The sequence below is a fragment of the Carcharhinus amblyrhynchos genome, chromosome 12 (assembly GCF_965287045.1).
Source record: "Carcharhinus amblyrhynchos chromosome 12, sCarAmb.v2.hapA, whole genome shotgun sequence".
NCBI classification, from domain to species: domain Eukaryota; kingdom Metazoa; phylum Chordata; class Chondrichthyes; order Carcharhiniformes; family Carcharhinidae; genus Carcharhinus; species Carcharhinus amblyrhynchos.
Window position 1 is genome coordinate 26,728,745 of NC_137335.1, and position 27,658 is coordinate 26,756,402.

At 40.3% G+C, this 27,658-nt stretch overlaps 1 protein-coding gene across 4 annotated transcripts in view; it reads left to right on the forward strand.

Annotated features, from left to right (window-relative positions):
* Positions 1 to 27,658, forward strand: part of senp6a (SUMO specific peptidase 6a) — a 132,779-nt gene that overhangs the window by 58,873 nt on the left and 46,248 nt on the right. For 3 of the 4 annotated variants that reach the window (XM_080200271.1, XM_080200273.1, XM_080200272.1), the window contains exons 5-10: positions 148 to 315; positions 7,002 to 7,025; positions 9,244 to 9,314; positions 9,829 to 9,980; positions 15,096 to 15,483; positions 25,398 to 25,651. In XM_080200271.1, coding sequence (XP_080056397.1) covers positions 148 to 315; positions 7,002 to 7,025; positions 9,244 to 9,314; positions 9,829 to 9,980; positions 15,096 to 15,483; positions 25,398 to 25,651 — 1,057 coding nt within the window. The remainder of the gene's footprint in view (positions 1 to 147; positions 316 to 7,001; positions 7,026 to 9,243; positions 9,315 to 9,828; positions 9,981 to 15,095; positions 15,484 to 25,397; positions 25,652 to 27,658) is intronic. The other variant, XM_080200274.1, reaches the window with a different exon arrangement.

Genomic DNA, 27,658 nt, shown 5'->3' on the forward strand with positions numbered 1-27,658 from the left:
ACCATCTGTCTTGTGGTGGTTGCTTTTGCCAACACCTGCCCCTCCCCCACCCACCCAAGCTGCTGACGTTGCAACTTGTCAATAGATAATTAGAGTGGTATTTTCTACTAAGCATGTATTGCAATGTTAAATTTCTGCTGTTTACAGTGAAAGTGTGTCAACCGTGAACTCTCAACTTGCATCAAACAAGGAGGTTGATAAAAATCGAAACAAATACTTTGTAATTAGTGGTCCTTCAAGTCCAGGAATTGTTGTTCGTGGAAGGCGTTTTCACCATGCCAATGCACAGTCAATTGTAAAAACAGCAGCGCAAAGGTAGGTCGGCTCATGTATTGTGATTGTTTTGGCGTTCTACTTATCTGGATTAGAAGCTGGAAACATTTTATATGACAAGTAGAAAATAATACTCCAAATTTCTTCTAAACTGTTAGAATAATGAATGGAATTTGTGTTGCTTGCTGTATTTAAAACATTCAGGCTCTTGTATGTTAGCTATATTGCCAGATGATTTGACTCATCAAGAATGGCATGTGTCTTAAGTATAATTATTGCTGACCTTTAACCAGTTGCTATAAATGTTACCAACCTTGAAAATTAGATAAATATGTTGTTTACATTGCTGGCAGTTACAGCTCATACTTTGTACCCTAGAATGTAAAAGCAGCGAATCAACAATTAATTTTAAAGTGCTGCTAATGATTAGGACTTAATGTGGACTGTTTACTTAACTGATTTTTAAGTGAAACAGAGTGAGACTGTCTTTTCATATCAGATTTTGAATCTGGATATAAGTTGCATTGACATTGATGTAAACTGATGCACGATGGGTACAGCTGCAGCAGTGAATGCATCACAAAGCTGTAACACTGCTTTTCACAAAGCTGGGCCGGAATTCTCTGAAAAAAAAGTTGTAAGTGTCGAATGATTCACGCTGTTTTTTCAGTGGAAGTTCAGAGAAGAATCTCCCATGTCCTGTGCACTGCAGAGGTCACTGGTGTGTATATCATTATAAAGCTGGGGGTGCAGCCTATTCCCATTGCGCTGAGCAGTAGGCCACTGTGTATACGCATGCGAGGCAGCCCTGCATTGACAGCTCTCCAAACCGCCCCCCACAGCCTTAAAAAATCCCTGACCGTGCCCAGGTCTGCCCCAAACCCTTCCGCCAGGCTGACTCACCCCAGCCTGCCTTGATTTCTGGCCCACCTTCCCCCACCGATCCTATCTGTAGAGTGGCATTGAGGCCGCTCTGCCCCCTTGGCACTGCCCTATGCCTGGTGGGCAGTGCCGAGGTATCTTCTGGGCATTCGCACTTTGCCCCTAGGGCAGTGCTGAGTGCACAGACTGACACTGACACTGCCAAGATGCCAATGATGTGGAGATGCTGGCGTTGGACTCGGGTAAACACAGTAAGAAGCCTCACAACACCAGGTTAAAATCCAACAGGTTTATTTGGCAGCACTAGCTTTCGGAGCCTCAAGCTCCTCCTTCAGGAGAGTAAGAGGTGCCAATGCCCGGGGGCGCCCCCTACCGCCCAACTCTCTGCAGGGCCCGGATTGTGCCCCTCCCCTCCACTTTCACTCCAGCGGGATCGGGCTGCTAGTTCCCCGAAAGTGAGGAGCTGTTGTAAATCCCACTGGAGTGAACCACTCCAGAGCTCTGACGAAGGGTCATCTAGACTTGAAACATTGGCTCTATTCTCTTTCAATGGATGTTGTCAGACCTGCTGAGATTTTCCAGCGTTTTCTGTTTTTGTTTCAGATTCCAGCATGCACAGTATTTTGCTTTTATCTTTGTGTGGTATCAAACCCTAGCAAAATTCAAGTAAATGGGAATCCAGGAGAAAATTTCCACTGGTTGGAGGCAAACCCAGCACAAAGGAAGATGGTTGTGATTGTTGGAGATCTATCATTGCAGTCACAGAAAATTGTTGCAGCATGTTGACTCTGTCTGACTGTATCATGAATTTCTAAACGCCTTGCTACTACCTCCTTAATAATGGATTCTAACCTTTTCCCAATGACAGATGTTAGACTAACCGGCCTATAGTTTCCGGTTGTCTGCCTGTCTCCTTTCTTGAATAGTGATACGTTTGCCATTTTCTAATCGACTGCGACCTTTCCAGAATCGAGAGCAGTTTGGAATTTTATCACCAATGCATCCACTATTTCTGCCATCATGTCTTTAGGACTCTAGGATGCAGGCCAAAAGGCCTGGGGACTTAGCAACATTTAGTCCTATTCATTTTTCCAGGACATTTTCTCCAGGGATTATGACTATTTAAAATTCCTCCCTTTTTGCCCCTACTTTTCTACTATTATTGGAGTGCTTTTTGTATCTTATATCATGAAGACAGATGCAGAAAGTTTCAAAGTTTCTGTCATAAGAACATAAGAAATAGGAGCAGGAGTAGGCCATCTAGCCCTTCGAGCCCACCCCGCCATTCAATAAGATCATGGCTGATCTGAAGTAGATCAGTTCCACTTTCCACTTTCTCCCATAACCCTTAATTCCCCTGTCTATCAAAAACCTATCTACCTGTGACTTAAGTATATTTAGCGAGGTAGCCTCCACCATTTCAATGGACAGAGAATTCCAGAGATTCACAACCCTTTGAGTGAAGAAGTTCCTCCTCAACTCTGATCTAAACTGCCCCCCCCCCCCGGCTTATCTTGAGGCTGTATCCTCTAGTCCTGCAATCCTTTCTAAGCAGGAAGAATCTCTCTACCTCTACCCTATCCATCCCCTTCATTATCTTATACGTCTCTATAAGATCCCCCCTCAACCTTCTAAACTCCAACGAGTACAGACCTAGTCTATTTAGTCCCTCTTCATAGTCTAACCCCCTCATCTCCGGTATCAGCCTAGTGAACCTCCTCTGCACTCTCTCCAAGGCCAATATATCCTTTTGCAAGTGCGGCGACCAAAACTGCACACACTACTCCAGCTGCAGCCTTACCAGTACCCTGTACAGTTGCAGCAAGACCTCCTACTTTTATATTCGATTTCCCTCGCTATAAAGGCCAACATTCCATTTGCCTTCTTGATCACCTGCTGCACCTGCAGACTGGGTTTTTGTGACTCGTGCACAAGGACCCCCAGGTCACCCTGCACCATAGCATGCTGCAGCTTTTCACCTTTTAAATAATAATCCCTCCTACTATTATTTCTACCAAAGTGCATAACCTCACACTTGCTAACATTATACTCCATCTGCCAGGTCCTCGCCCACTCACTCAGCCTATCCAGATCTCTCTGCAGACTTTCCACACCCTCCACGCAATTTGCTTTTCCACTCATCTTTGTGTCATCAGCCAATTTTGTCACCCTACACTTAGCTCCCTCCTCCAGATCATCTATATAAATGGTAAATAGTTGAGGCCCCAGCACCGATCCCTGCGGCACTCCACTAGTCACCAACCACCAACCAGAATAGCACCCATTGATACCAACTCTCTGCTTCCTATTAGACAGCCAATCCTCTATCCACGCTAGCACTTTACCCCCAACTCCGTGCACCCTAATCTTCTGTAGCAACCTTTTATGAGGCACCTTATCAAACGCGTTTTGGAAATCTAAAAACACCACATCCACCGGTTCCCCCCTGTCTACCGCACTAGTCATATCCTCGTAGAAATCCAATAAATTCGTCAAACACGACTTCCCCTTGACAAATCTGTGCTGCGTCTGCTCGATCAAACCATTCTTTCCTAGGTGCCTCGCTATTTCTCCTTTGACGGATTCTAGCATTTTTCCAACTGCAGACGTTAAACTAACCGGCCTATAATTCCCTGTCTTTTGTCTGCTACCTTTTTTAAACAGCGGCGTAACATTAGCCGTTTTCCAATCTTCTGGCACTTCTCCAGAGTCCAGCGAATTTTGATTAAATAATTACTAAGGCATCCATTATTACCTCTGCCATTTCTTTCAGAACCCTGGGATGCATTCCATCCGGTCCTGGGGACTTGTCCACCTTCAGTCCCATTAGTCTATCAAGCACGACCTCTGTAGTGACAGTAATCGCATTTAGGCCCTCAACTCCTAACATCCTTCTATCTTTAATATCCAGCAAACTATTCGTGTCCTCCTCCGTGAAGACTGAGGCAAAAAACTTATTTAAAGCCTCATTCCCTTATTTCTCATCATTAATTCCCCAACCTTCTAAGAGACCAATGGTTACATTAACTATTTTTTGCATGGAAGCTTTCTGTCTGTTTTGATATTTAGTTTACTCTCAGATTCTAATTTCACCCTCATTATATTTTTTCGTCTTGTGTGGGTTTCTAAGAAATTCTCAATTTTCTAGGCTATTGTTGATCCTTGCAGCATTTTGCATCAATTCTTTCAGTTTGATGCAATTCCTTAACTTGATTTGTCAGCCCAGATGGTATATCTGTCTCATAGATATATTCCATTGAGAAAGGAAGACTCTTTGCTGAGAATTCTGAATTAGGCACTGCCTTTTTCAAATTCTTTCACAAAATGTGGGCATTGCAACTCGGCCAGCAGTTAATGCCCATCTTTAATTCTCCTTGAGCAGATGGTGCTGAGCTGCCACCTTGAACCAATGTAGTCCATGTGGTGTAGGTACATCCACAGTGCTATTAATGAGTGTTCCAGGATTTTGATCCAGCAACAATGAAGAAACAGTAACATAATTCCAGATTGCTGTGTGGCTTAGCAGCAAGTTTGCAGTTGATAGTGTTCCATTGCATGTACTATCTTTGTCCTTCTAATTGGTAGGCATTGTGGGCTTGGAAGGTGCTGTTGAAGGAGGTGCAATGTATCTTGCAGCTAGTAAGTACGCACTACCACCTCTGTGCTTCAGTGATAGAGGAAATGCATTTTGATGGTGGTGCATGGAGTGCCAATCAAGCAGGTTGCTTTGTTCTGGATGTGTTGAGCTTTTTGAGTGTTGTTGGAGCTGTACTCATCCAGGCAAGTGATGATATTCCATCACACTCCTGATTTATACCTTCTAGATGATGGGCAAACTTTGGAGAGTCAGGAGGTGAATTACTCACTGCAAAATTCCTACAGCATTTAGTTAGCCCAGTTCAGTTTTTGGTCAATGGTAAGGATGTTGATAATGAGGGATTCAGTGATGGTATTGCCATTGAATGTTAAAGATAGATAGTTAGATCCTCTCATGTTGGAGATAATCATTACCTGCCACTGATGTGGCCTGAATATTAGTTATCGGCCCAAGCCTTAATGTTGTCCAGGTCTTGTTGCATATGGCCATGGACTGCAAATTTTCGCATTCACCTGTTTTAAACTTCATTGCAGTTGGTAGTTGGTGGTGTAGGCTCGAGGTGAGTGAATGCTTATAGAAAACAGTCTCAAGTCTTACAAGTCTTTTTGAACCTTAAGATTTTTTTGTGTGTGTTTAGCTCAGTGGCACACCTAACCAGTTTTTCACTGAGCACAGCCTTAGTTTAACTGCTGTTATTATAGAGACTGCATTACTGTGTGAAATCTAATTGAAGCTACCAGCAGAGGGACTGTTTATTTTTTGAAGTGGATGAGGACATTTTTGAAAATGCAAAATAGTTGCCAAAAATAGATCAGTTACATGGATGAGTTTAATTTGATTTCTGAACTATCCAAGCCCTGATCTTGCTGTGTTTACTAGCTTTCATTGTTGATTATTAGCAGCATCTTTCGTGTCAAATGTTGATCGGCAAATTATAGCTGCAAAAATTTTTAAGAAATTTATAGTTTTCTCTGTATGTTTTGCTATCATTTGATTCCCAAGCATGCATTAGCAAGTTTTTGAGATACAAGCAAATTATAAACGTAAGCGCTAAGGAGTTTCGGTATTAATATCAGATTTATTTATGTAATAAAAGTTGAGAATGCAAAAATATTGTCAATTCATAGATCATTCAGTATCTGTAATTGTTTTATTTGATGTGTTGGTTCTTTACAGCTGTTGACTTATTATGTATTTACTGTGTATTAACACAGCCAAAATTATTTAGATCAGCGTATGCTGAGTATTCTAGAATCAGAATAATGAAATTTGTCTTGTTTGGAAAGAAGATTTCTCATTTTTAGTGACTTAAACTGTAGTTATTGCTCATGTTTTGATTGAATATTATCTTAGTAAATTAGTAAGTTTTTATTGTAACTTGTTGAGAGGCAAACACACATCACATTTCATTTGAACCGTATTTCCAAAAATGTCTAACTCCAACAAGGTTTGGTTACATTCACGTGTAACTAAAGAAAGTTAGCTGGCTCTCTTGAGCTCAAGAGATATTTTCAATACAAGTTGGAGACTGTGTGGTCATTAATCTGATTTGGTTCTTCATGCATTTAAACTTGGCTTAGCAATAAAAGCCTGCACGTGATTGAGCTCTAAGATCAATGTGTAAAACACTGAAGTACAGCTAACCTTAACTAGACCACAAACTTGAAGTGAATCATAATGCTGTAGCATCATAGTAATATCACTTAGAAATTCTTTAACAGGAATTATTTTCAATTTGTAGCAAGCCTTTTGTGGCATTTAAAAGAGACGGCAACAATTTGATCCAAATCCCTACGCATAAGATATTCCTAACTGTTGAATAAATTTTAAACCACAAAAATCTCAACCCATTGTAAATGGAAAAGCTAATAATTAAAAATGGCAAATGTATTTTGCAAGCTTGAAGATCTTATTCTGATACTGTTCAAGTTTACAGTGCAGCATAAAAAGATAAAGCTAGGGATATGGTTTTCAGGGCACATGAAGTAAAATTATAAACGGTTCAAACTTAATTGGAATTTAAGTTTCAGTTTTGTGGTTAAGCATATATTCTGGTCCCCAGAGGTGATATTGTCGGAAATTTTAAAATAACCAAAGTTCATTATAAAGATAATCAGAGTTGATTTTAAGCAGCTTTTCCTTTTGTAACTGAAAGATACAAAAACGTAATAAACTAATAATTCGCTATGTGTCCACCTGTAACATTAATGTGAGATTATTACCTCTTGTTTTCTTTCATCTTTTAAAGCAATCTTGGCTTAACTGATGAAGGGTAAGTGTCACCAATGTGTTTGTATAACAACTGGAATTGTCATTGCGCAGCCTCATAAATAGCTTCATTAGGTGTCAATGCTTTGTGTGCTTCTCGTTGGGACTTCATTTAAAGTGGCTTCAATCAGGACGTGCAAGTACGCTGTTTCACCTGCCCTCATTTAGTGTTTTATCTATCATGATGGTATTATTCCATTTACCACAACTGGTGTTCTGAGTGACCTTGCCAATCCACAGGAGTCATTTTTTTTGCCAAATTGGTATTGCACAATAAACATTGCAAAATAATGCAGGATGTACTTGATGTAATTCTGATCATGCATTCATTGATCCAGCCACTTTAAATTTCGATCTCAATTGCTGAGCTCAATATAAATGTTTTAGAAGTGACCTAAATTTAATTTTGCTGGTCTGCTATTCACTAACAAAACTGTGCAATCAACGTTAATCTCTGCAGATGATTTTCTTGCACTGCCATTTTAATATCAGATCTAGGTATTATAAATCAAACAGTGCTTGCTTGCAAACAGTGATGGCATTGAAGTAATTTCAGACTGGAATAATATTGGATTGGGTTAGTTTGAAGGATGCAATGCAACTTTTCAATCAGTGATCGTTATACAGTCTGCTACTCTACCACGCTGACTACTATTCAGCCTTTTTGTATCAAAACTTGTTCTGAATATAGTTTGGATTAAGAAGACAAGTCTATTTCATTGTAAATTTAATCATATTTGGAAATCTATAGAAAGTAGCTTGTAGTTGGTAACAATTTTTATTGTGAAAAAATACTTAGAAAATTTTCAAAAGGCACTGGCACCCAAAAAGATGACAATGAGCTGAATATTTGTTTATGCACCACAATTTGTAAGAACTCTGTGTTTTGCTCAAGCCTTCAGTCTCACTTGTACAAGATAGCAATATTTTCACTTGTATCGTACAAGTATGCCATTGCTTTGACATTCAAGCCCAATTGTGATGAAACTAGAATTCATTTGGTGAATTGGCTCAGCTTGTATCTTAATTCTCTTGTTTTACACAGGTGGATACTTATCTATTCTTATGTGCTTTGCATAACGTTGCTTAATGCATTCTACCTAATAGTGAAGCTGCAGGTGTGCTGTTGCTAAATGCAGGATGACATGAATAATAGGTCCCATACTTCAGTGCTTCACTCAAATGCATCTCGCTGCCATATAAATGCAGGCACCTTGTCAAACCTTAATTATTGATTTCTCATCAGAATATGAATTGCATGTACTCATGTTTTTGTAACTTGTAATCTGTCATTTAAAAAAAAAAGTTGTTTTCTGTAGAATTGTTCACAAAAACCTCGGCTAATTTTCATTGATCTTTTATGACTACGTAGGACTTGAAATGCAAAACATGCCTTTGGCCACATTTGGTCCGTGCCAATGTTTCTGTTTCATATGAACCTCCTCCTAACCCTCTTCGTTTAATCATCTGATCCCTTCCCCATGGGTGAAAAAGTTTAAGGAAGGATTCCTTATTAGATTTATTAGTTCAAGATGGGTCGTAAGTATATCATAGTCACCAATAAAGCACATATTGAACCATCTGTGGTAAAATCTTAAGCAGAATTTTACCTCCCTTTCCCCAAGGTTTATAGGTGGAATTCCGAGAAACTTTCATTTTGGAAGTAATCAATCAGTTTGGATCAGACAATCTTAAAACATTCTTTGCTTTGTATTAGCAGTGTCTCTTCTAACTGAATGTAAATGGTCTCTTCAGTAAGAGTTGGATCTTGCTCTAGTGCTGTGGATAATCTGAATATTGCGGTTGGCAAGGGATGTGCGTTTTTATGCACACCCCTAATTGCCTTTGAACTGAGTGGCCATTTCAGAAGTCAACTATATTTTTGTGTGTCTGGAGTCACATGTAGGCCAGACTAGGTAAAAGACATTAATGAATCAGATGAGTTTTTAACAACAGTGATTTTATGGTCATCATTAGACTTTTAATTCCAGCTTTTTTGGCTTCAAATTTCACCATCTGCTATGAGGGGATTCAAACTTGGGTCCCCAGGGCATGACCCTGGGTCTCTGGATTACTAGTCCAGTAACAATACCACCAGACCACCACCTCCCCACTAGGAAATGTATTTAAATAAATGTTATATCATCTGTTAAAATTGTGCTGGAAAATCTGTTTAGTGCAAAGACCAATTTTTTATCTTAAAATCTGCTGTATGATTTCAGAAAAGAATACCCAGCTGATGTTCAAAGGGTTCCAGTGGACAGTATTATTTTAATGGAGCCTGATGAAAGAGGTGAGTGTGAGTAGTTTAAAGCTGATTTCTTATATTTTTTGTGCTTCCATCTTCGATGATTTTATTATCTCTGTTGTCACCACACGGCTGCATTTGGTTAAAGGTCAGTAGATCAATGGGCGAGAGGTGACCAACTAGTTACATGATATTAATCAGATGAACACTATGGAGTGGTTAAAATAAAAAAACATGAAAATGCTGGAAATACACAACAGGTCAGGCAGCATCTGTAATGAGAAAAAGAGTTAATTTTCAGGTTTGTGACCTTTCAAACCTGGGTTAGCTTCCCTGCTCCAGGTTTGAACAGTGATGAGTGCAAACATGTTATGTCACTCAGTATAGATTGCATTCTTTGTTGCTGTCGTTCAGTATAATGTTTTTCAAACAGAGATTGCATCTTCAATATTTTACTTTTTGTAAGCACACTGCAAATTTAACGTTCTTTTTGTATTGTTAAGAGTATCGTCAGTTTCTTAAGCTCTTTACAAAGAAAGACATTTGCTTTTTTTGTTAGATGTTGGCTCTCCAGAATTAGAAGAACAGATGTATTCCATACCAAATATTAAAAGACGCGTTTTGACGAAACGACTAAGAGAAGGTTTAACAGCAGCTCTTGAAGCATCAACTCTTGAAGCTTCTGCTCCACAAAGCCTGACGCATACTGAGGTGAGCACTAGAGATTTTCTCCTGCATGTGTAGAGATTGATGGTGCTATAGCTATATACTAGTTGAAAACTTAACATTGACATTAAAGTCTGACGTTAATGGGAAGGACGAAGTTGAATCGTTTGATGCGATTGGGATATTTCAGCAAGTGCCCTGAAATTTTCGGCAAAAAGCGATGGTTGGCAGTTGATATGTTAATCTGTGTGTTTTGGCATGTGTAATCTGTATTTGGATGCGTGTTGCCAGTTGTCTCTATTGAGTGGTATCTCTACAGAATATTAATGAAAAAAGCATCATGCACAGCATGTGGAAACATTAATCATGCAGGCAGTGTTCACAAGTATGTCCTGTGTGAAGTCATTTGCAGAAGTGACTTGTTTTAATAAAAAAAGCAAGCTTTCTGATTGGTACAGGTAGCAGTTCAGGATTATAAGAATTGGGATGCATGTCTGTCTGAAATGAGCATAACAGGTGAGACTTAGCTGTCTGTAAAAAAAATTGTAAGAACATAAGAGACATGAACAGGAGTGGATTATATGGTCCATTAAACTTGCTTTGCCAATCAATATAATTGTGCCTTATCCTGGGGCTTCAACGCCACTTTTCTGCCCATTCCCCATCAGTAAAGTGGAGTGGTCAGTTAGGTTACAGGCATCGTTCGTGCCTTTAACCATGTGATTTGGAACAATGGTATTAAAATCTGTCAGGAAAGAGAAAACATTAGTTTTCTCACTCTGACCACCTCAACTCAAGTTGCTGTGGGATTCCAATTCCCAAATTATACAATAACTGTTTTGCCATTTGCATTCTGATTTCCAAGATAAATCAATACCTGTTTTGGGAATTTGCATCCTTTTTGGCCCTGGATACGGTTCACAGCCCTTGTCTTCGAACCCTGCCCCCACAAGCTTTGTGCACACTGGCAATGTCTTGTCCTCTCTCCACCCCACAGTGCCCTTCATGCAACATGATCTTGTGGTACAAAGTAATGACCATTCTTCTTGATCTTGGTAATAATTCACTTCACTCACGTATATTTGATTGGTTATGTGCCTTGAATAGTTTAGTGTGCAGTTTTCAATGAGGATATATTTTTGTTGATTATTTTGACATGGCAAATACTTGATTGTGTGTGTACATATCTGTTTAAATTTTCAAATTATACAATTAGTTTTAATGTTCAATGTGTGGGTGCACAGGTTTCGGTGGTAGAATTTCACTAAGTGCTGTATTGATTTATATTTTGTTACATAACTGGACTGAAATTGCCTGGTAACCTGATCTAGGGCAGAAAGTTATTCTCTGGACTAGCACCATATTTCCACTGCTGTACAAATAATGAGTAAGAGATGGCATTGAGTTCACTCATGTTGTGCATTGATAAATGAACCAAGTAAATTCGCTTAGATTATTTGTAGACAGTTTTAGAAAAATACTTTGGAGCTTACAATAGACAGGAATATGAGGCCCAATGTGTGTAATTATTAATTAAAATTATAAGTTAATAAGTTAAAATAGAAAATGCTGGAAATGTGGCAGTCCCCTTGACATTTGAAAAGAGAAACTCCAGTTCATATTTTGGGTGGAAGCTGTTTATCCGTAAATAGTAAACCTGCTAAACTGGCATTTCAGTCAATCTTAGTGTAGTGGTAATGTCACCAGACTAGTAATCCAAAAATCTCTGGGGGGAACGCATTCAAACCCTGGCAGCTAATGAAATTTAAGTTCAATTAATAAATCTGGAATTTAATAACATCAGCAGCACTCACATTGTTTACCACACAATCTGTAACCTCATATTGCAACATATCCTCATTCTACCATTACCAAGAAACTGAGGGAGCCCTGATTTGATGAAGAGTGCAGGAGGGCATGCCAGGAGCAGCACCAAACTTAGCTAAATATTTGGTATCAAATCTGGTGAAGGATTACTTGCATGCCAGATAGTGAAAGCATAACGCAATAGATAAAGCTAAGTAATCCCCCAATTAATAGCTCTGTAACCCTGTCACATCCAGTCCTGAATTGCAGTGCAACTTCAGCATCTATTAGGAGAAGGAAGCTCCACAAATGTCCCCATCCTTGATGGGAGAGTTCAGCATGTCAGTGCAAAAGACAAGGCTGAAGCATTCGCAACAATCTTCAGCCCGAAGTGCTGAGCTGATGATCCATCTCGGCTTCCTCCAGTGGTCGCCAGCATCTCAGATCCCAGCCTTTAGCCCATTTCTTTCACTTTACATGATATCAAGAAATGGCTGAAGGCATTGGAAACTGCAAATGCTATGGACCCTGACAACACCCTGGCAATAATACTGAAGACTTGTATTCCAGAACTAGCCATACCCCAAGCCAAGTTGTTCCAGTAAAGCTACAACCCTGGCATCTACCTAACGATGTGAAAAACTGCCCAAGTATGTCGTGTACGCACAAAGGAGAAAAATACTATTCTGCCATTGCTGTTCCATTAGTCTATTCTTGATCATCAGCAAGGGATGGGAGGAGTCAACAACAGAGCTATCAAGAGCAACTCGCTCAGAAACACCCTGCTCACTGATGCCAAGTTTGGGTTCTGCCAATGCCACTCAATTCCTGACCTCATTGCCATGATGTGGAGCTGCTGGCTTTGGACTGGGATGGTCGTAGTAAGAAGTCTCAACACCAGTTTAAAGTCCAATAGATTTATCTGGAATTTACAAACTTTCGGAGTGCTGCTCTTTCATCAGATAACCCTGACTTTAAACTGGTGTTGTGAGACCTCTTACTGACCACATTGCAGCCTAGATCCAAACATGGACGAAAGAGCTAAACTCAGTGAGGTAAGAGTGATTTCCCTTGACATCAAAGGCCGCATTTGGCTATGTGTGGATTCCAGGAGCCCTAGCAAAATTGAAGTCAACAGAAATTGGGGAAAACCAGTTGGAGTTGTTCTCAATGCAAAGGAAGTTGGTTTTCGGTTGTTTGAAGTCAATCATCTCAGGCCTAAGACATCGCTTCAGGACTTTCTCAGCTTAGTGCCATAAGCCCAATCATCTTCAACTGCTTGTCAATGACCTTTCCTACATCATGAGATCAGAAGTGGAAATGTTCATGTTCAATACCATTCACTAATTCTCAGATACTGAAGCAGTTTTTTCCTATTTTTCGGCAAGACCTGGATAACACCTAGACTTGGGCTGATAGGTAACATTCATTCCAAGCAGGTTCCAGGCAATGACTATCTCCAACAGAAGAAATCCAATGTCTCCCCTCTATTCAATGCATTACCATAGTGGGGAATCTCCCGCTATCAACACCCTGGTGGTTACCATTGACCGGAAACTGAACTGGACCAGCTATATAAATACCGTGGCTACAAAGCAGGTCAGAAATTGGGAATTCTATGCAGAACAACATACCAGCTGACTCCCTGGAGCCTGTCCACCATCTACAAGGCACAAATCAGGAGTACGATGGAATGCTCTCTACTTCCCTGGGTCACTCACTTGATGAAAGAGCAGTGCTCCAGCAGCTCGTGCTACCAAAAAAACTTGTTGGACCTGAACCTAGTGTCGTGAGACTACTTACTGTGCCTACCCCAGTCCAATGCCGGCAACTCCAAACCATTCCTGGATCAGTGTAGCTCCCAGAACACTCAATAAGTTAGATCCAGGACAAAGCTTGATTGACAGCCCATCCATCGCATTCAAAATTCACTCCCTCCAGCAGTGATGCACAGTGGCAGCATTGCACACCAGCTACAAGATGCACAGTGACAACTCACCAAGGTTCCTTCAACAGGATCTTCCAAACACACAACCTCTAACCTCCAGAAGATAAAGGCAGCAAATATATGGGAACATTACCACCTGCAAGATCCTCTCTAAGCCACACACTGTCTCAATTCTGTACTGTAGCACTGTTCCTTCACTGTTGCTGGATCAAAATCCTGCAACTTCCAAGTTAATAGCACTGTGTGTACCTACACCATATGGGTGACAGCAGTTCAAGGCGGCTCACCACCACCCTCATGTGGGCAATTAGGGTTAGACGACATAAATGTTGGCCTAACCAGTGATGCCACAGCTCATGGTTTTAAAAAAGACAAGCACTCAACCACCATCTTGTAGAAGCACGGAATTCTCTCGTCTCCTTCAGATGCTAATTGATCAAAGCATTTTCTATTTTAATTTGGTTTCCAATTATGTGCTTTTCCTTTTTACTATCATTGTGTACGTAATTGTTTTCTCTACGGTAAGATCATTTAATACCTTTTCAGACCTAACCAAAGATAGCATTGCTGCCTCACAGCACCAGGGACCAAGGTTCACTATCTATCTGGGGTTTGCACATTCTCCCTGTGTCTGTGTGGGTTTCCTCCAGGTGCCCCGGTTTCCTCCCATTGTCCAAAGATGTGCAGATTAGGTGGATTAGCCATGGTAAATTCCTCCTTAGTGTCGGGGGATTAGCATGGTAAATACATGGGGTTACAAGGATACGGCCTGGATGAGACTGTTGTCAGTGCAAATTCAATGGGCTAACCAGCCCCCTCCTGCAGTGTTGGGGTCCTATGATAGATACTGTGAATGCTGGGAATGTGAAATATTTCATAAATTGCTAGGATATCCAGGTATAGATGTCTATAGGTAGATATCCAGATATAGAACCTGGGTAAGTACAAGGCAATGTGATAGATGATGCTGGTAATGCTCTGTTTTTGTATTTACACTGTTGGCTGATCCCAGTTTATATTCTTGTATCATTACCATTGCCTTCCATTATCTTCATAATTGAATCACTTTGACCCTCTTGTCCTATAACAGACATTCCCTCTTGTCCCCTCCTCCCCTATTCTGTTGTTTACAAAATGTAAACATGAACTATTTTTCAAAAACAAAAGTTTCTTTCACTACAAATGCTGCCTGACATGCTGAATGTTACCAGAATTTTCTGCTTTATTTAAGATTCAAACACTTTGAATTTAAAGAATGTTTTTCATGTTTTCGGTTTGACTTTAATCTGTTATCTTGGTAATTTCCAGATTTAGGATTGCGAGGGAGAGATAAATGCAAGATCTTTCAACAGTACAAATGTTAGGATTTTTGTAAAAATTCTTCCATCTTGTTTTCCAAATTTCAGGGGCAGACACTCGATGAATTCTTCAGCATATGTAAAAATTGTGGGAGGAAAAGTGAAGACCATACAAAATGTGAAAATTGTAGAAAGCCAATAACCAAGGATGCAGTAAGACGACCCAAACAAGCTTCTGATACTACAAGTGTTGGAACACCTCAGCCACGTCCGTCTATTCATGCAGTGCAAGCTGAGGGGAGTCTGGGTATCAATGCCAAGACGTTTTACAACAAACCTTCTATTGATATAATATTGACTACAGTACCCAATACTAAACTGTATTCCACCAGGAGCAACCTTTTACAAAATAATGGCAGCGTAGGCTTGATGGGGCGTACAGTTGTCTATGGAGCTGGACGGATGGACTCCAGGAAGCCAGCAATGAATGACTTCAGTAAGTATGGACATTTTAAGTGGCCCTCTGTTGTCCACAGCAGAATGTAAGGGTATGTTTGCGCTGTGTGAAGTGTAGCACTTTGCAAGGCAATACAGAATGGCAGAAATGTTGGTGTTGACCACCATTACACATGATGAAGAGTAAAATGAAAAATATAAGTAAGTGACATTTTAAACATGGTTGCATATTGTGGCACAAGAATGAAGCTGGTTGGTAATCTCATGCCTGAAGTCAATCATGTGTGAAGGTAGCAGCGCAATAAGTAAATGACACTGATTTTAAACACAATTTGTAAGATGTGACTTACCTTCCAATTAATTGCATTTTGCTGAAAATTGAGTTCTGCTGTGCTTTGGAGATTCTCCTTGCTGAGCAAATAAACTACTTTTACTGTCAATTAAATAAAATAAAATCCTAACTGTACCCACTCCCATTTTGTTGGCTGGCATAGTGGTGACAATACCCACTGTTTTTAAAAAAACAGGAAGTCCCCACTTTCTAACTATCTCTTAGTTAAAACAAAGTGCTGTAAAAACTCAGCAGGTCTAGCAGCATCTGGTAGAACAAGAAGAACTTCAAGTCCAATATGACTCTTCAGAATTGAAGAGAGATAAGAATGTGATAGATTTTATACTACTGAGAAAGCAGGGAGGGACAGTGGGGCAAAATAACTTGAGGTTAGAGGGAAGAGGAAATTCAGTGACCAAGACATCATGGAACATGAGGCAAAGGGAGAGATATTAGTATTAAAGAGCAAAACATTGGTTCAGTGTAGATGTTAATAGCAGAATAAAGGTCAGCACCATCTGAAAGCAAAATAACAGAATATGTTCATAGCATAAAGATTGGTGCTATCTGAAAGCAAAAACATGAGAATAAGATGCAGTTTGGCATTTGGGAGAAGAAATTCAAAATAGAGGACAGAGTTCATGATCTCAATTTGTTAAACTCCATCTTGAGTCCAGAAGGTTGTACAGTACAAAATTGGAAAATGAGATGTTGTTTCTACAACTTGTCTTGGGCTTCATTGGAACATTGTAACAGACTGAGGGCAAAAATGTGAGCCCAAGAGCAAGATAATGAATCGCAATGGCAAGCAACTGGAGGTGAGATTACATGGACTAAGCAAAGGTGTTCTGCAGTCCGCATTTGGTGTTCACAGTGCAGCAGACACCACATTGTGAGCCCCAAATATAGTAGACTAAATTGATGGAGGAACAGGTGAAACCTGAAAGGAGTGTTTGGAGCCATGGCTGGTAAGGTGAAAGGAGGTAAAGGGACGAAGGTTACACCTCCTGCAATTTCATGGGAAGACCTAGGGAAGGCGCTAAGGAGTTGGGAGGGTGGGGGTTGATAGAGGAATGGACCAGGGTGTTGCAGAGGGAATTGTCCCCTCTGAATGTTGACATGGAAGGGGATGATGTGTTTGGTGGTGGCGTCAAGCAAGTGGCAGAGGATAATTCTTTGAATACTTTGTTTGGTGGGGTGAGGAGGGCAGCACAGTGGTTAGCACCGCTACCTCGCAGCGCCAGGAACCAGGGTTCGATTTCCGGCTTGGGTCAATGTCTGTGTGGAGTTTGCACATTTTCTTTGTCTGCATGGGTTTCCTCCAGGTGCTTTGGTTTCCTCCCACCATTCAAAGATGTGCAGGCTAGGTGCATTGGCCATGCTAAATTCCCCCTCTGTGTACCCGAACAGGTGCTGGAGTGTGGTGACTTGGGGATTCTCACAGTAATTGCTTTGCTGTGCAAGCCTATTTGTGACTAATAAATAGACCTTAACTTTATTTTACTTGAAAAGTGAGGATAAGGGAGAACCTTATTGGGATTCTGGGAGGAAGGGGTGAGGACAAAAGTATGAGAAATGAGGACTTGGTTGAAGGTCCTGTCAACCTAATTGGGGGAAGTCCTCTTAAAGGAAAAGAGACCTGTCAGATGCATCATTGTAGAAGGTAGCATCATCAGAATATAATTTGATTTATTATTGTCAGATGTATTAACAAACAGTGAAAAGTATTGTTTCTTGCACGCTATACAGACAAAGCATACCGTTCATATAGAATATAGTGTTACAGTCATAGCTAGGATATAGAGAAAAATCAACTTAATACAAGGTAATCCATTCAAAATCCCGACAGCAGCAGGGAAGAAGCTATTCTTGAGTCAGTTGGTAAGCGACTTCAGATTTCTAAAAATCTTTTTTCCGACGGAAGAAGGTGCAAGAGAGAATGTCCAGAGTGCGTAAAGCCCTTAATTATGCTGGCTGCTTTGTCAAAGCAGCAGGAAGTGTAAACGGAGTCAACGGATGGAAGGCTGGTTTGCCTGATGGATTGGGCTACAACAATCTTGACAGCAATCGGAGGTCCCTAACTGCTTCAAGAAGACAACCATCATCGCAGGACCTAAGAAAAACCAAGCAGTGTGCCTTAATGACTATCGGTCTGTAGCTCAGACATTCACCAATATGAAGTGCTTCAAAAGGCTAGTCATGGCACGAATCAATTCCAACCTCCTGTACTGTCTGGATCCAGTTTGTCTATTGCTGCAACAGGTCCACAGCTGACTCCATCTCCCTGGCCCTGCACTCAACCCTGGAACACCTACATAACAAGGATACCTATGTCAGACTCCTATTTATTGACTACAGCTCAGCCTTCAACACCATTATTCCCAAACTTCATGGCCTGGGCCTCGGCACCTCTCTCTGATTGGATCTTGAACTTCCTAACTCTCAGACCACAATCAGTAAGGATAGGCAACAACGTCTCTTCCACGATCATCCTCAATACCGGTGCTCCGCAGGGCAGTGTTCTCAGCCCCCTATTATACTCATTATATACTGATGACTGTGGGGCTAAATTCCCCTCCAATTCGATTTTCAAGTTTGACACCACCGTAGTGGTTGGATCTCAAACAATGACGAGACAGCGTACAGGAATGAGAGTGAGTATCTGATGAACTGGTGCGGCAACAATAATATCTCCCTCCAAACGAAGGAGATTGTCATCGATTTCAGGAAGGAGAACATGCCCCTGTCTACACCAACATAAGAATGACTTATTTTAAATGTCAAGTGTTGATGAACTGAAGCAATATAAGTATGCAAGCTCAGAGCTGATGAGTGAAGAAGACCTGATGCAAGTTAGAATACAGGCAGAGAAGGCCATAGTTTAATATCTGGTACAAAATATCTGACAACACAGCACTCGTTCAGTCGTCAGCTGGCATTATAACCCAATTTATGGGCTGATGTAATGGAGTGGAATTGAACCTATGTATTTCAAGATTTTATAACGTAAATATGCTCTTAGCTGATGTCTTAGAAACTGGAAGGCCAAGTCAAACAGTGGGCAATGCTATCATTAGATATGTTCCTGAAGGGAATAGCAGCTCCAGTCAGTGCTTGTGAAAAGAACCATGTATTGTTAAAAAGTATTGACTTTATTGTTCTTGGTGGCTCAATTGACATTAGAGAATCATAGAATTTTAAATCATAGGAGGACACTCCACACACTCTTCTGATGCTCAAAAATTGGAAGCGAAGGCCAACGGAGTTGGCTTCCAGTCAATAATGCAAAAGGGGCAGAAAGCTGGCTGTGACTGAAAGTTCTGGTTCCTGCTAAACTGAAAGCATATGGTGGTTGTAGTCTGGCATTAGCTTCAATGTTAAACAAACATTTAGGCTGACTCTGCAAAATGATGCCGTTCTTTTTGTACGATGTATTTGAACACATCAATATTAGAAAGTTGCTATCTGTTTTGTATGCATATCTCCATTGCCTCCTTTCAGGTTTATAGGAAATGAAGATTGAATATGCCCTTTATCTGTTGTGTTTGCCTGATGCATTACATTCTGTGAGGCCTACAGGCTCAATAGGGACAGAATCACATACTGATTTCCAAAATGGGATACAATTTGTTCTTTAAAATTTTACCATTTCCTAAATAGTTGGTGCCTACAGACTAGACCATTGAATTAAATGATGCTGCATAATACAGATAGTACTAGGACTTATGACACCATTAGTTCATGAAAAATCATGTTCCAAGTCGAAATGTTGTAAGCCAGAATCGATTTTCCCATAGTAACAATGTTTTAAGTAGGGAGTTAGTTTCTGAACCAAGGCCGATGATCATTCATGGGGTGCCCCAGCGGTATTAAATGCTGTTAATTCTTGCCCTGTCAAGTTGCTGAGTTGACTGTTGATGCCTGCATGCCATAGCACAAGTTCCTCGGTTGGTGTGGGGGATATACTGAAGATATTTATCACTGCTGTTTAACCTTGAACCTGAGCACATATTCAATACAACATGAGCATAAAAATGCATTAAAGTGCAATAGTTTGTCCAAAAAAACCAGAATGAAACAGTTGTTTTCACCTAATAAAGCAAGTTAGACCTGTTTGGTCATATAGACAGATGGTGCAGAATGTCAGTGTGCACGTATGAAAAGTTGAAATGGAGCGTCAATTTATAAATATTGTAAGTGCTGTTTGTTGTAAATCGAACGTGATAAAGGACTGCCTGTATTTAACAAGATTAGTGTTGCTCCATATAATGCTGTTTTAGATTTAATCCAGAGACTGCAAGTCATGTAATCAGATTTTAAAAATAAATCCTATTGAGAGCAGCCACATATCCAAAAATAGCGAGAGACCTTGAATTTATTTTGCATCTTCACCACATCTGGATGTTGCAAAATCCTTGCCAGCCAATTACTGTTGTAATGTAGGAAATATGGCAGCTTATTGTGCGCAACAAAGGTCCTAAAAAGAGCAATGGGGCAATGACATAGCGTTTTCTTTGAGTGATAAACATTAGGGAGGGTACCAGAGAGAGCTACCCTGGATCTGTGAAATAATTCCAGGGATCTTTCCTGTACACCTGACAGGACAGAGAGAGCCTTAGATTAAAGTCTCTTTGGAAAAATGGCACATCTAGCACTGCAGCATTCACACAGTATTACATTAAAATGTCAGCTTTTAGATTTTGTGCTCAAGTCTCTTGAATGCTAGTTCTTTCTGATGTGACAAATTAAATCCTCTTTGCTGTCCCACTCCGTAGAATTATAGAATTAGAATTATAGAATAGGATGTTAATGGAACCCCAAAAGATCCCATGACACTATTTTAGAGAAGAGCAGGGCAGTTTGCCAAGGTGCTCTGGCCATTTATAATTTAATCAAAATGATGTTGATAAATAAAAATGTGTGATTTCTATACATTTAAAAAAAGGATTGGACATTATTATGTTGCTGTTTGTGAGACCTTTCTGTGTGCAAGTTGGCTGCATTGTTTTGTATATACAGCAAAGCCAGTTTGACCACAGAGGACTTTAGAACATCCTGATGGTAGAAAAGGCTTCATACAAATACAAATCTTTCTTTTATAATTACAGCTGATGACATTTCAGTTATCAGTGTAGAATCATAGAATTTTGCAACACAGGAAGTGCCTGCCCACAAGCATGACGACAGGATGGCTGTGCTATTTGATTCTGTGACAGCTAATGCTGTGGTGCTACTCCTAGAAGGTGACATCATCTGAATTGATGCTTCAAAGCATTACTGATCAAAATGTGGAAATGTTGTGGTTGATAAGTTGCCTGTTTATCCAGCTGTTATACAAAGTGTGGTATTCTGTAATCTTGGTCTGCAAGGTTTCTATTCCATGAACCAAAATCTATTAACCAGAATTTTATTTGGTACCTTGTCAAACACTTTTTCTTAAAATCCATTTGGTCAACATCTATTGTGTTCCTTTCATCAACCTTTTGTGTTACTTCATGAAAAAACTAATTTTGATTATTGTTTCTAAAATCTTACCCAGCACTAGATTTAAACTGACCAGTCTATATTTGCTCAGAATGCCATTACACGCTTTCTTATATAAGGGTTTGACATATTTCCAATCCTAGATGAGCTCTTCCTCCATTTCCCTCAACATATTCCTTATCTCCCTTGTCTTCCAAGGGACCCTGGTTTTGGTCCTTCACCCTTATTGTAATGCACTAGCCTCTACCTAAAACAACTTTTTGTAAAGGTCACCCATTGTTCCGTTGCAGTTCTTCCTTTCTGTCCTTTGTTCTATTTATGATCCTCATAGAAGCCAATATGGACAACTTAAAGGAAATGTACAACAAGATTTAAAATTCTCCAAGACTTTTAATGTAGCTAACAAACTAAAATCAATATAAACTAAACATTAATTAGTAGTAACCAATCTAGACTATAGAAAATGCATTCCTTATTAACATTTTAACTAGATACCAAAATCCCCACACCGCAGTGATACTGCATTGCATGTTCTTTTCCCGAACAGATTGATTGTCCCCATTTTGCTTCTCAACTAAGGATATTCACCTTTTCCAACACTATAATGTCTGCCCTAATTGGTACTGCCACCCCACTTGCATTTTTTTCATCCCTATTTTTTCTGAATACTTAATATCCTTCAATATTAAACACACCCAGGCCTCACCATTTGTAAGTCACATTTTTGATATTGCTGCTATATCAAGTTCCCACATAGCTATTTGTGCCTGTAGCTTGACAATTCTGCTCACTGCACTTCATGCAGTGGCACAGTGGTTAGCACTCCTGCCTCACAGTGCCTGGGATCCAGGTTCAATTCCCAGCTTGGGTCACTGTCTTTATGAAGTTGGAATCATGAGTTTTCAGAGCACTTCTCCTTCTTCACCTGATGAAGGAGCAGCTCTCCGAAAGCTTGTGATTCCATATAAATCTGTTGGACTTTAACCTGGTGTTGTGAGACTTCTTACTGTGCTCACCCCAGTCAGGTGATTTGGGCATCAGCATATAGAAACAGAAAGAGCAATAAGATACGTGAAGTAAGATAGTTGAAAAGCACAAGACAAGGAAGTAGCACCATATTAGATATGAGGGGACCAAGAAGGATTATAGAATCATAGAACTCTACAGTGCAGAAAGAGGTCTTTTGGCCCATCGAGGCATCTCCACGTCGTGGGATTTTCACAATAGCTTCATTGCAGTGTTAATGTAAATCTACTTGTGACTAATAAATAAACTTTAACTAAGTTTACATGCATTGTAAACCTGCCTTTATATTCCTTGTATATATTCCATTCTTTTATGGGTGGCACGGTAGCACAGTAGTTAGCACTGCTGCTTTACAGCTCCAGGGTCCTGGGTTCGATTCCCGGCTCGGGTCACTGTCTGTGTGGAGTTTGCACATTCTCCTCATGTCTGCGTGAGTTTCCTCCGGGTACTCCGGTTTCCTCCCACAGTCTACAGATGTGCGGGTTAGGTTGATTGGCCATGCTAAGAAATTGCCCCTTAGTGTCCAGGGATGCATAGGTTAGAGGGATTAGTGGGTATAATATGTAGGGATATGGGAGTAGGGCCTGGTTGGGATTGTGTTCAGTGCAGACTTGATGGGCCAAAGGGCCTGTTTCTGCACTGTAAGGTTCTATGATTCTATAATCCTTCTTGGTCCCCTCATATCTAATATGGTGCTACTTCCTTGTCTTGTGCTTTTCAACTATCTTACTTCACGTATCTTATTGCTCTTTCTGCTTCTATATGCTGATGCCCAAATCACCTGTCAATTTAGGTTATTCCCTGCTCAGCCACTACATGTGAGGACATTTGTCACAGTCTTGGTGAGGTGCAACCTGCCTCTTTTGAATTGATGCCTCCTATCCCAAAATTGGTCCCAATGCTCCAAGCTCCTGAGCTCCTCCCTACTGCAACATGCCTCATGCCAAGCATTGACTCTCCATATCTTTCAATTTTTACTCTCGTTAATCCTTGGTGCTGGGAGTAATTCAGAGATTACTGCATTCGATATCTTTCTTTTGAACTTGTCTTGAGGTCCTGAAAATGAATTGTAAGAACTGAATATCTGCGTTCTCTTTGTTATGTCATGGGAAGGGGATGGGTTGTAAAGTAAGAGGCAACATAAAACAAAAAGAAAAAGCACACAAAACATAGTACAGATCCTGGTGACTGAGAAAGGTAAAATAGTAAAGCCAGAAGTGACAAAACAGATTGTAAGAGCTAGACAAAAGGACAGTGAAAATACAATTTTTACAATTATGTTAGAAGAAAAGAGGGTATTCAGTAGTAATGTGGACCCTTTTAATACTGGTGATATTAATGAATGTTTTTTTAAAAATTGATGAACATGCTAAATAATTACTTTGTATCAACACTGGGAGTGATGAAACAAGTCAGCACACCAGACATCCCAAAGAAACTAACACCGAGTCAGGGTGAGGGACTTGTGCGCAGAATCACAAGAATTGTTGCTGTGCAGGAGGCCATTTGCTGAGGGGCTTACGCCCTTTTCGCGCTTACTAGAACCTCTCCGTTCTAATACCATCGTTCATTAACAGATCCACCTCCCCACCATCTTCTAATTTCCCAGCCTTCCTAAATGTCACGTAACCGTCAGTATTCAGGTACCAATCTATACTATCCTGCAGCTATGTCTCTGTAATGGCTATCAAATCGTACTTATTTATTTCTGTTTGTATTCTGTTTGTGTTTTGTTTTGAATATTACACTAATTCAGATACAGAACCTTTAGTTTTGTCCCTTTTTATTATTTTTATACCTCTAGCCTGAATTGCTAATTTAGATTTGTACTCCCTTCCTGTCATGGTCTGTTTATATTTCTCAGATTAATATCTTTCTCACTTATCTTGATCTACCACATCTTTCCTGGTCCCCACTATTTAGTTTAACGCCCTCTCTAGAATCATAGAGTCCCTGCCGTGCAGAAGGAGGCTTTTTGGCCTATCAAGCCTGCATCCACAACTATCCCACCCAGAATGTATCACCGTAACCCCAGGTATTTACCTTGTTAATCCCCCTGACATTAAGCTTGACCAATCAGCCTAACCCACACAGCTTTGGACTGAGAGGGGAAAGTGGAGGAAACCCATGCTGATACTGGGAGAATGTGCAAACTCCACGCTGTAACCCAAAATCGAAATTGAACCCTGGTCCCTGGCGCTGTAAGGCAGCTGTGCCACCCTCTACTTCCCTAATTATGCAGCTCTCTATCACAATGGCCCCAGCATGGTTAAAGTACAGACTGTTCCAATAGTACAATCCCCACTTCACCTGTACTGGTTATTACCATCCCACAAACCAGCCTCTGTGCGCTATTCATTTCTCTAATTTCATGTACCTGATGTCAATTTGTACATGGCTTGGGTAACAATCCAGACATTAGTACCTTTGAATTCTGCTTTTTAATTTAGCTCCTAGCTGCTCATACTCTGTATGCAGATCCTCTTTCCTAGTTCTAACTATGTTGTTGGTATATACATGGACTGTAACCACTGTATCTTCCCCCTTGCACTGCAAGTTCCTCTCAAGCCCTAAGCATATACCCCCAAACCCTGGCACTGGACAGGCAGCACAGTCATTTGGACTCTCGTTCTTTGCTGCAGTAAACAATGTCAGTCCCTCTCATTATACCCTCCACTGCTCCTACTAAATTCCATTTTGCTGTCCCCACTTGGCTCTCTGTATCATGGTGCCATAGTCAATTTGCTCATCCATTCTGCAGCCTCCACCTTCAATCAGACAAACTGAGAAAATCTCAAACCCCCTTGGGCAATTGCAAAAGCTTCTACACACCTGCCCTCTGGGTTTCTTACCTTTTCTCACTCACAGTCACACCCTCCTCTCCCTGATTACTGACCAAATCAGAAAACTGTATTCTAAGTTGTGTGATTGCCTCCTCGTACAACGCATCCGTGTAAGCTCTCTTTATTCTCTCTCTATCCCGGACTGCTGTACTTTTGCTCAACGTTCAGCAATGTATGATTGTAATTATCTGTGATAAAATGGATGTACAATACAAGAGGAATGTTGCTGTGTTTCTGCTTCCATACACTAATTTTTCTATTTTTGCCCAGTTGTGCTGTCCAGCGACGATGAAGAAGAAGAAGATGATAATGCCAGTACTGGAAGTAGCAGAATGGACAGCGTTCATTCTGCTGGTAGAACTACTGACCCTGCAAGTCTTTCTCCTGTACCCTCCAGTAGACCCTTAGATCCTGTCCCAGAGGAGCCTCTTGATGGAAACGCAGCTGAAAATACTTCTGAAAAGACTTTCACAGAAGTAGAATCTACAGCCACGTTGCCACGAAAGGCAAAGATGAAAGACAAGGTAATGCAGCACAAAGCTCCAGATATCCTGTAGGGTTTTGCATGTGAAACAAAGCAAAAAAAGACGAATTTGAATAGCCTCTTTCACAACCCCAGGATTTGCTAAAACGTTTACAACTACTTATACACTTAGTATAGAAACTACTTCAATGGAAACACAGTAGTTAATTTGAAAACAGCAATGTGACAGTAACATATATACCGTTTTTCGTGTTTTTTTGACAATTATTATTCAGGATGCAATAGAGAAATCCCTTGTTTTTCAAGATTGTGTAATAGGATCTTTTGACTTGGTAAGGATGCTGTCATTGAACAATGGCTGACACCGTTCTCAAAACTTTATTTTCGTTCAGTCAGGTTTGTCCTAAAATCTATTCACGATGAAGAGCATCAAAGGAGAAATGTTTACCTTTCACATTTTAATTGCATGATTTCCTTAACATTCAAGTTGACAGCTAACTTGATCAGTCATTGGAAATAGAATAATTAATGCTTTGTTGAGGGGAGTAAAATTGAGTGGCATGGTGTCACTGTTCATGGTGGAGTAACAAACCAAAAGAATTTGCTGCATTTCTGAACTTGAGACTTCTCCCATTCATTTTGTATAACGTACTGAGGGGCATTTTGTTTTTTCCAGTAAGTTATCTCAGTAAGTTGGTATCAGACTGAGGGACATCTTGAATTGACTTGAAAGGATATTGGGGACGGAGCGGGAATGGATCTGGCTGTCCTCATCCATGTTGAAACTATCAACATTGGTAAGGGCAGACAGGAGGAAGAATTTAGAGAGAAACACTAGCTAGGGTAGAGCCCTAGTGTAGAGGATAACTAGGGCCGGTCATTCGGACTTTGACCTAGTAAGTAGTAAAGGAGAACCTGAGTTCAACAAGTAGAAGGAATAATGATAAGAAAACAAATGAAAGGGAAGAGGGTGGGTAGGTAGATAGATGCTTGATTGGTAAGGGGATCAAAGGTTGCAGGGAAAAGGTGGGAAACTGGGGTTAAGAAACTATCAGCCATGATTGAATGATGGAGCAGATTCAATGGGCTGAATAGCCTAATTCTGCTCCTATATTTTATCTTAAGGTCCTATGAAGTGCAGTAACAGTCAGCAATTGTGCAATAGGCTCTATAGGACACCTATAAAGAGCTGACATAGATTCATCGTCATGGAGCAATACGGCACGAAAACAGGCCCTTCATCCCAATTGATACCTGCTGTCTGTGATGGCCCCCAGCTATTGGATGGGCAAAATGGCACAGCAGGAGGCCATTATGATAAATTATTTCTGTTTGTTGGATAGTCTAGGATTAGGGGCAAGGTATAAAAATTAGAGTCGCAGCTTTCAGGAAACATTTGCGCATACAATTTGTCCAAGTTTGAACTTGGGTCTGTAAACGACAATTGATGCTAGATCAGTTGGTTTGAAGCCTGAAATTGATATATTTTAATTAACCAAGGTTAATAAGAATATGGACCAAAGGTGCATGGTATGTCTGTGGAGTTAGATCACATCATAATGAATGGCAGTGAAATAGCTTGAGGAGCTAAATGGCCCCTTCTGTTCTCATTTTTATATAAACCATGACATAATTATTTTAATCGAAATACATCTTGTAAACAGTTTGAAAAAAAAACTTCATAATTTATATAGTGATTTCGTGATCCTCCTGCTGCGATCCCCTCCCCCCCAACTAAGCAGTTTATTTGTGTAAGCATCAATAAATTTTTAAATCTTTTCCATAAAAGATAAGTTTTAGCTTTAACTTGCCATGATGGAGGTGTATTCCACAAAAGAGATGTCAAGGAAATAATTGAACTTTTAAGTTTGACACTTTGAAATTGATCTCCTTTTGAAAGAAATCTAAGAGACCTAATATCCCTGTCTGAGAGAATTGAAAGGAAGGTGAAGCTGTCTTTCCCAGAAATATTCACATTGCTCAGAGTTAGGTCAGGACCCAGCTCCAGAGATATGCGATCTCTGCCTGTTGCCATGGTTTCTTTTGT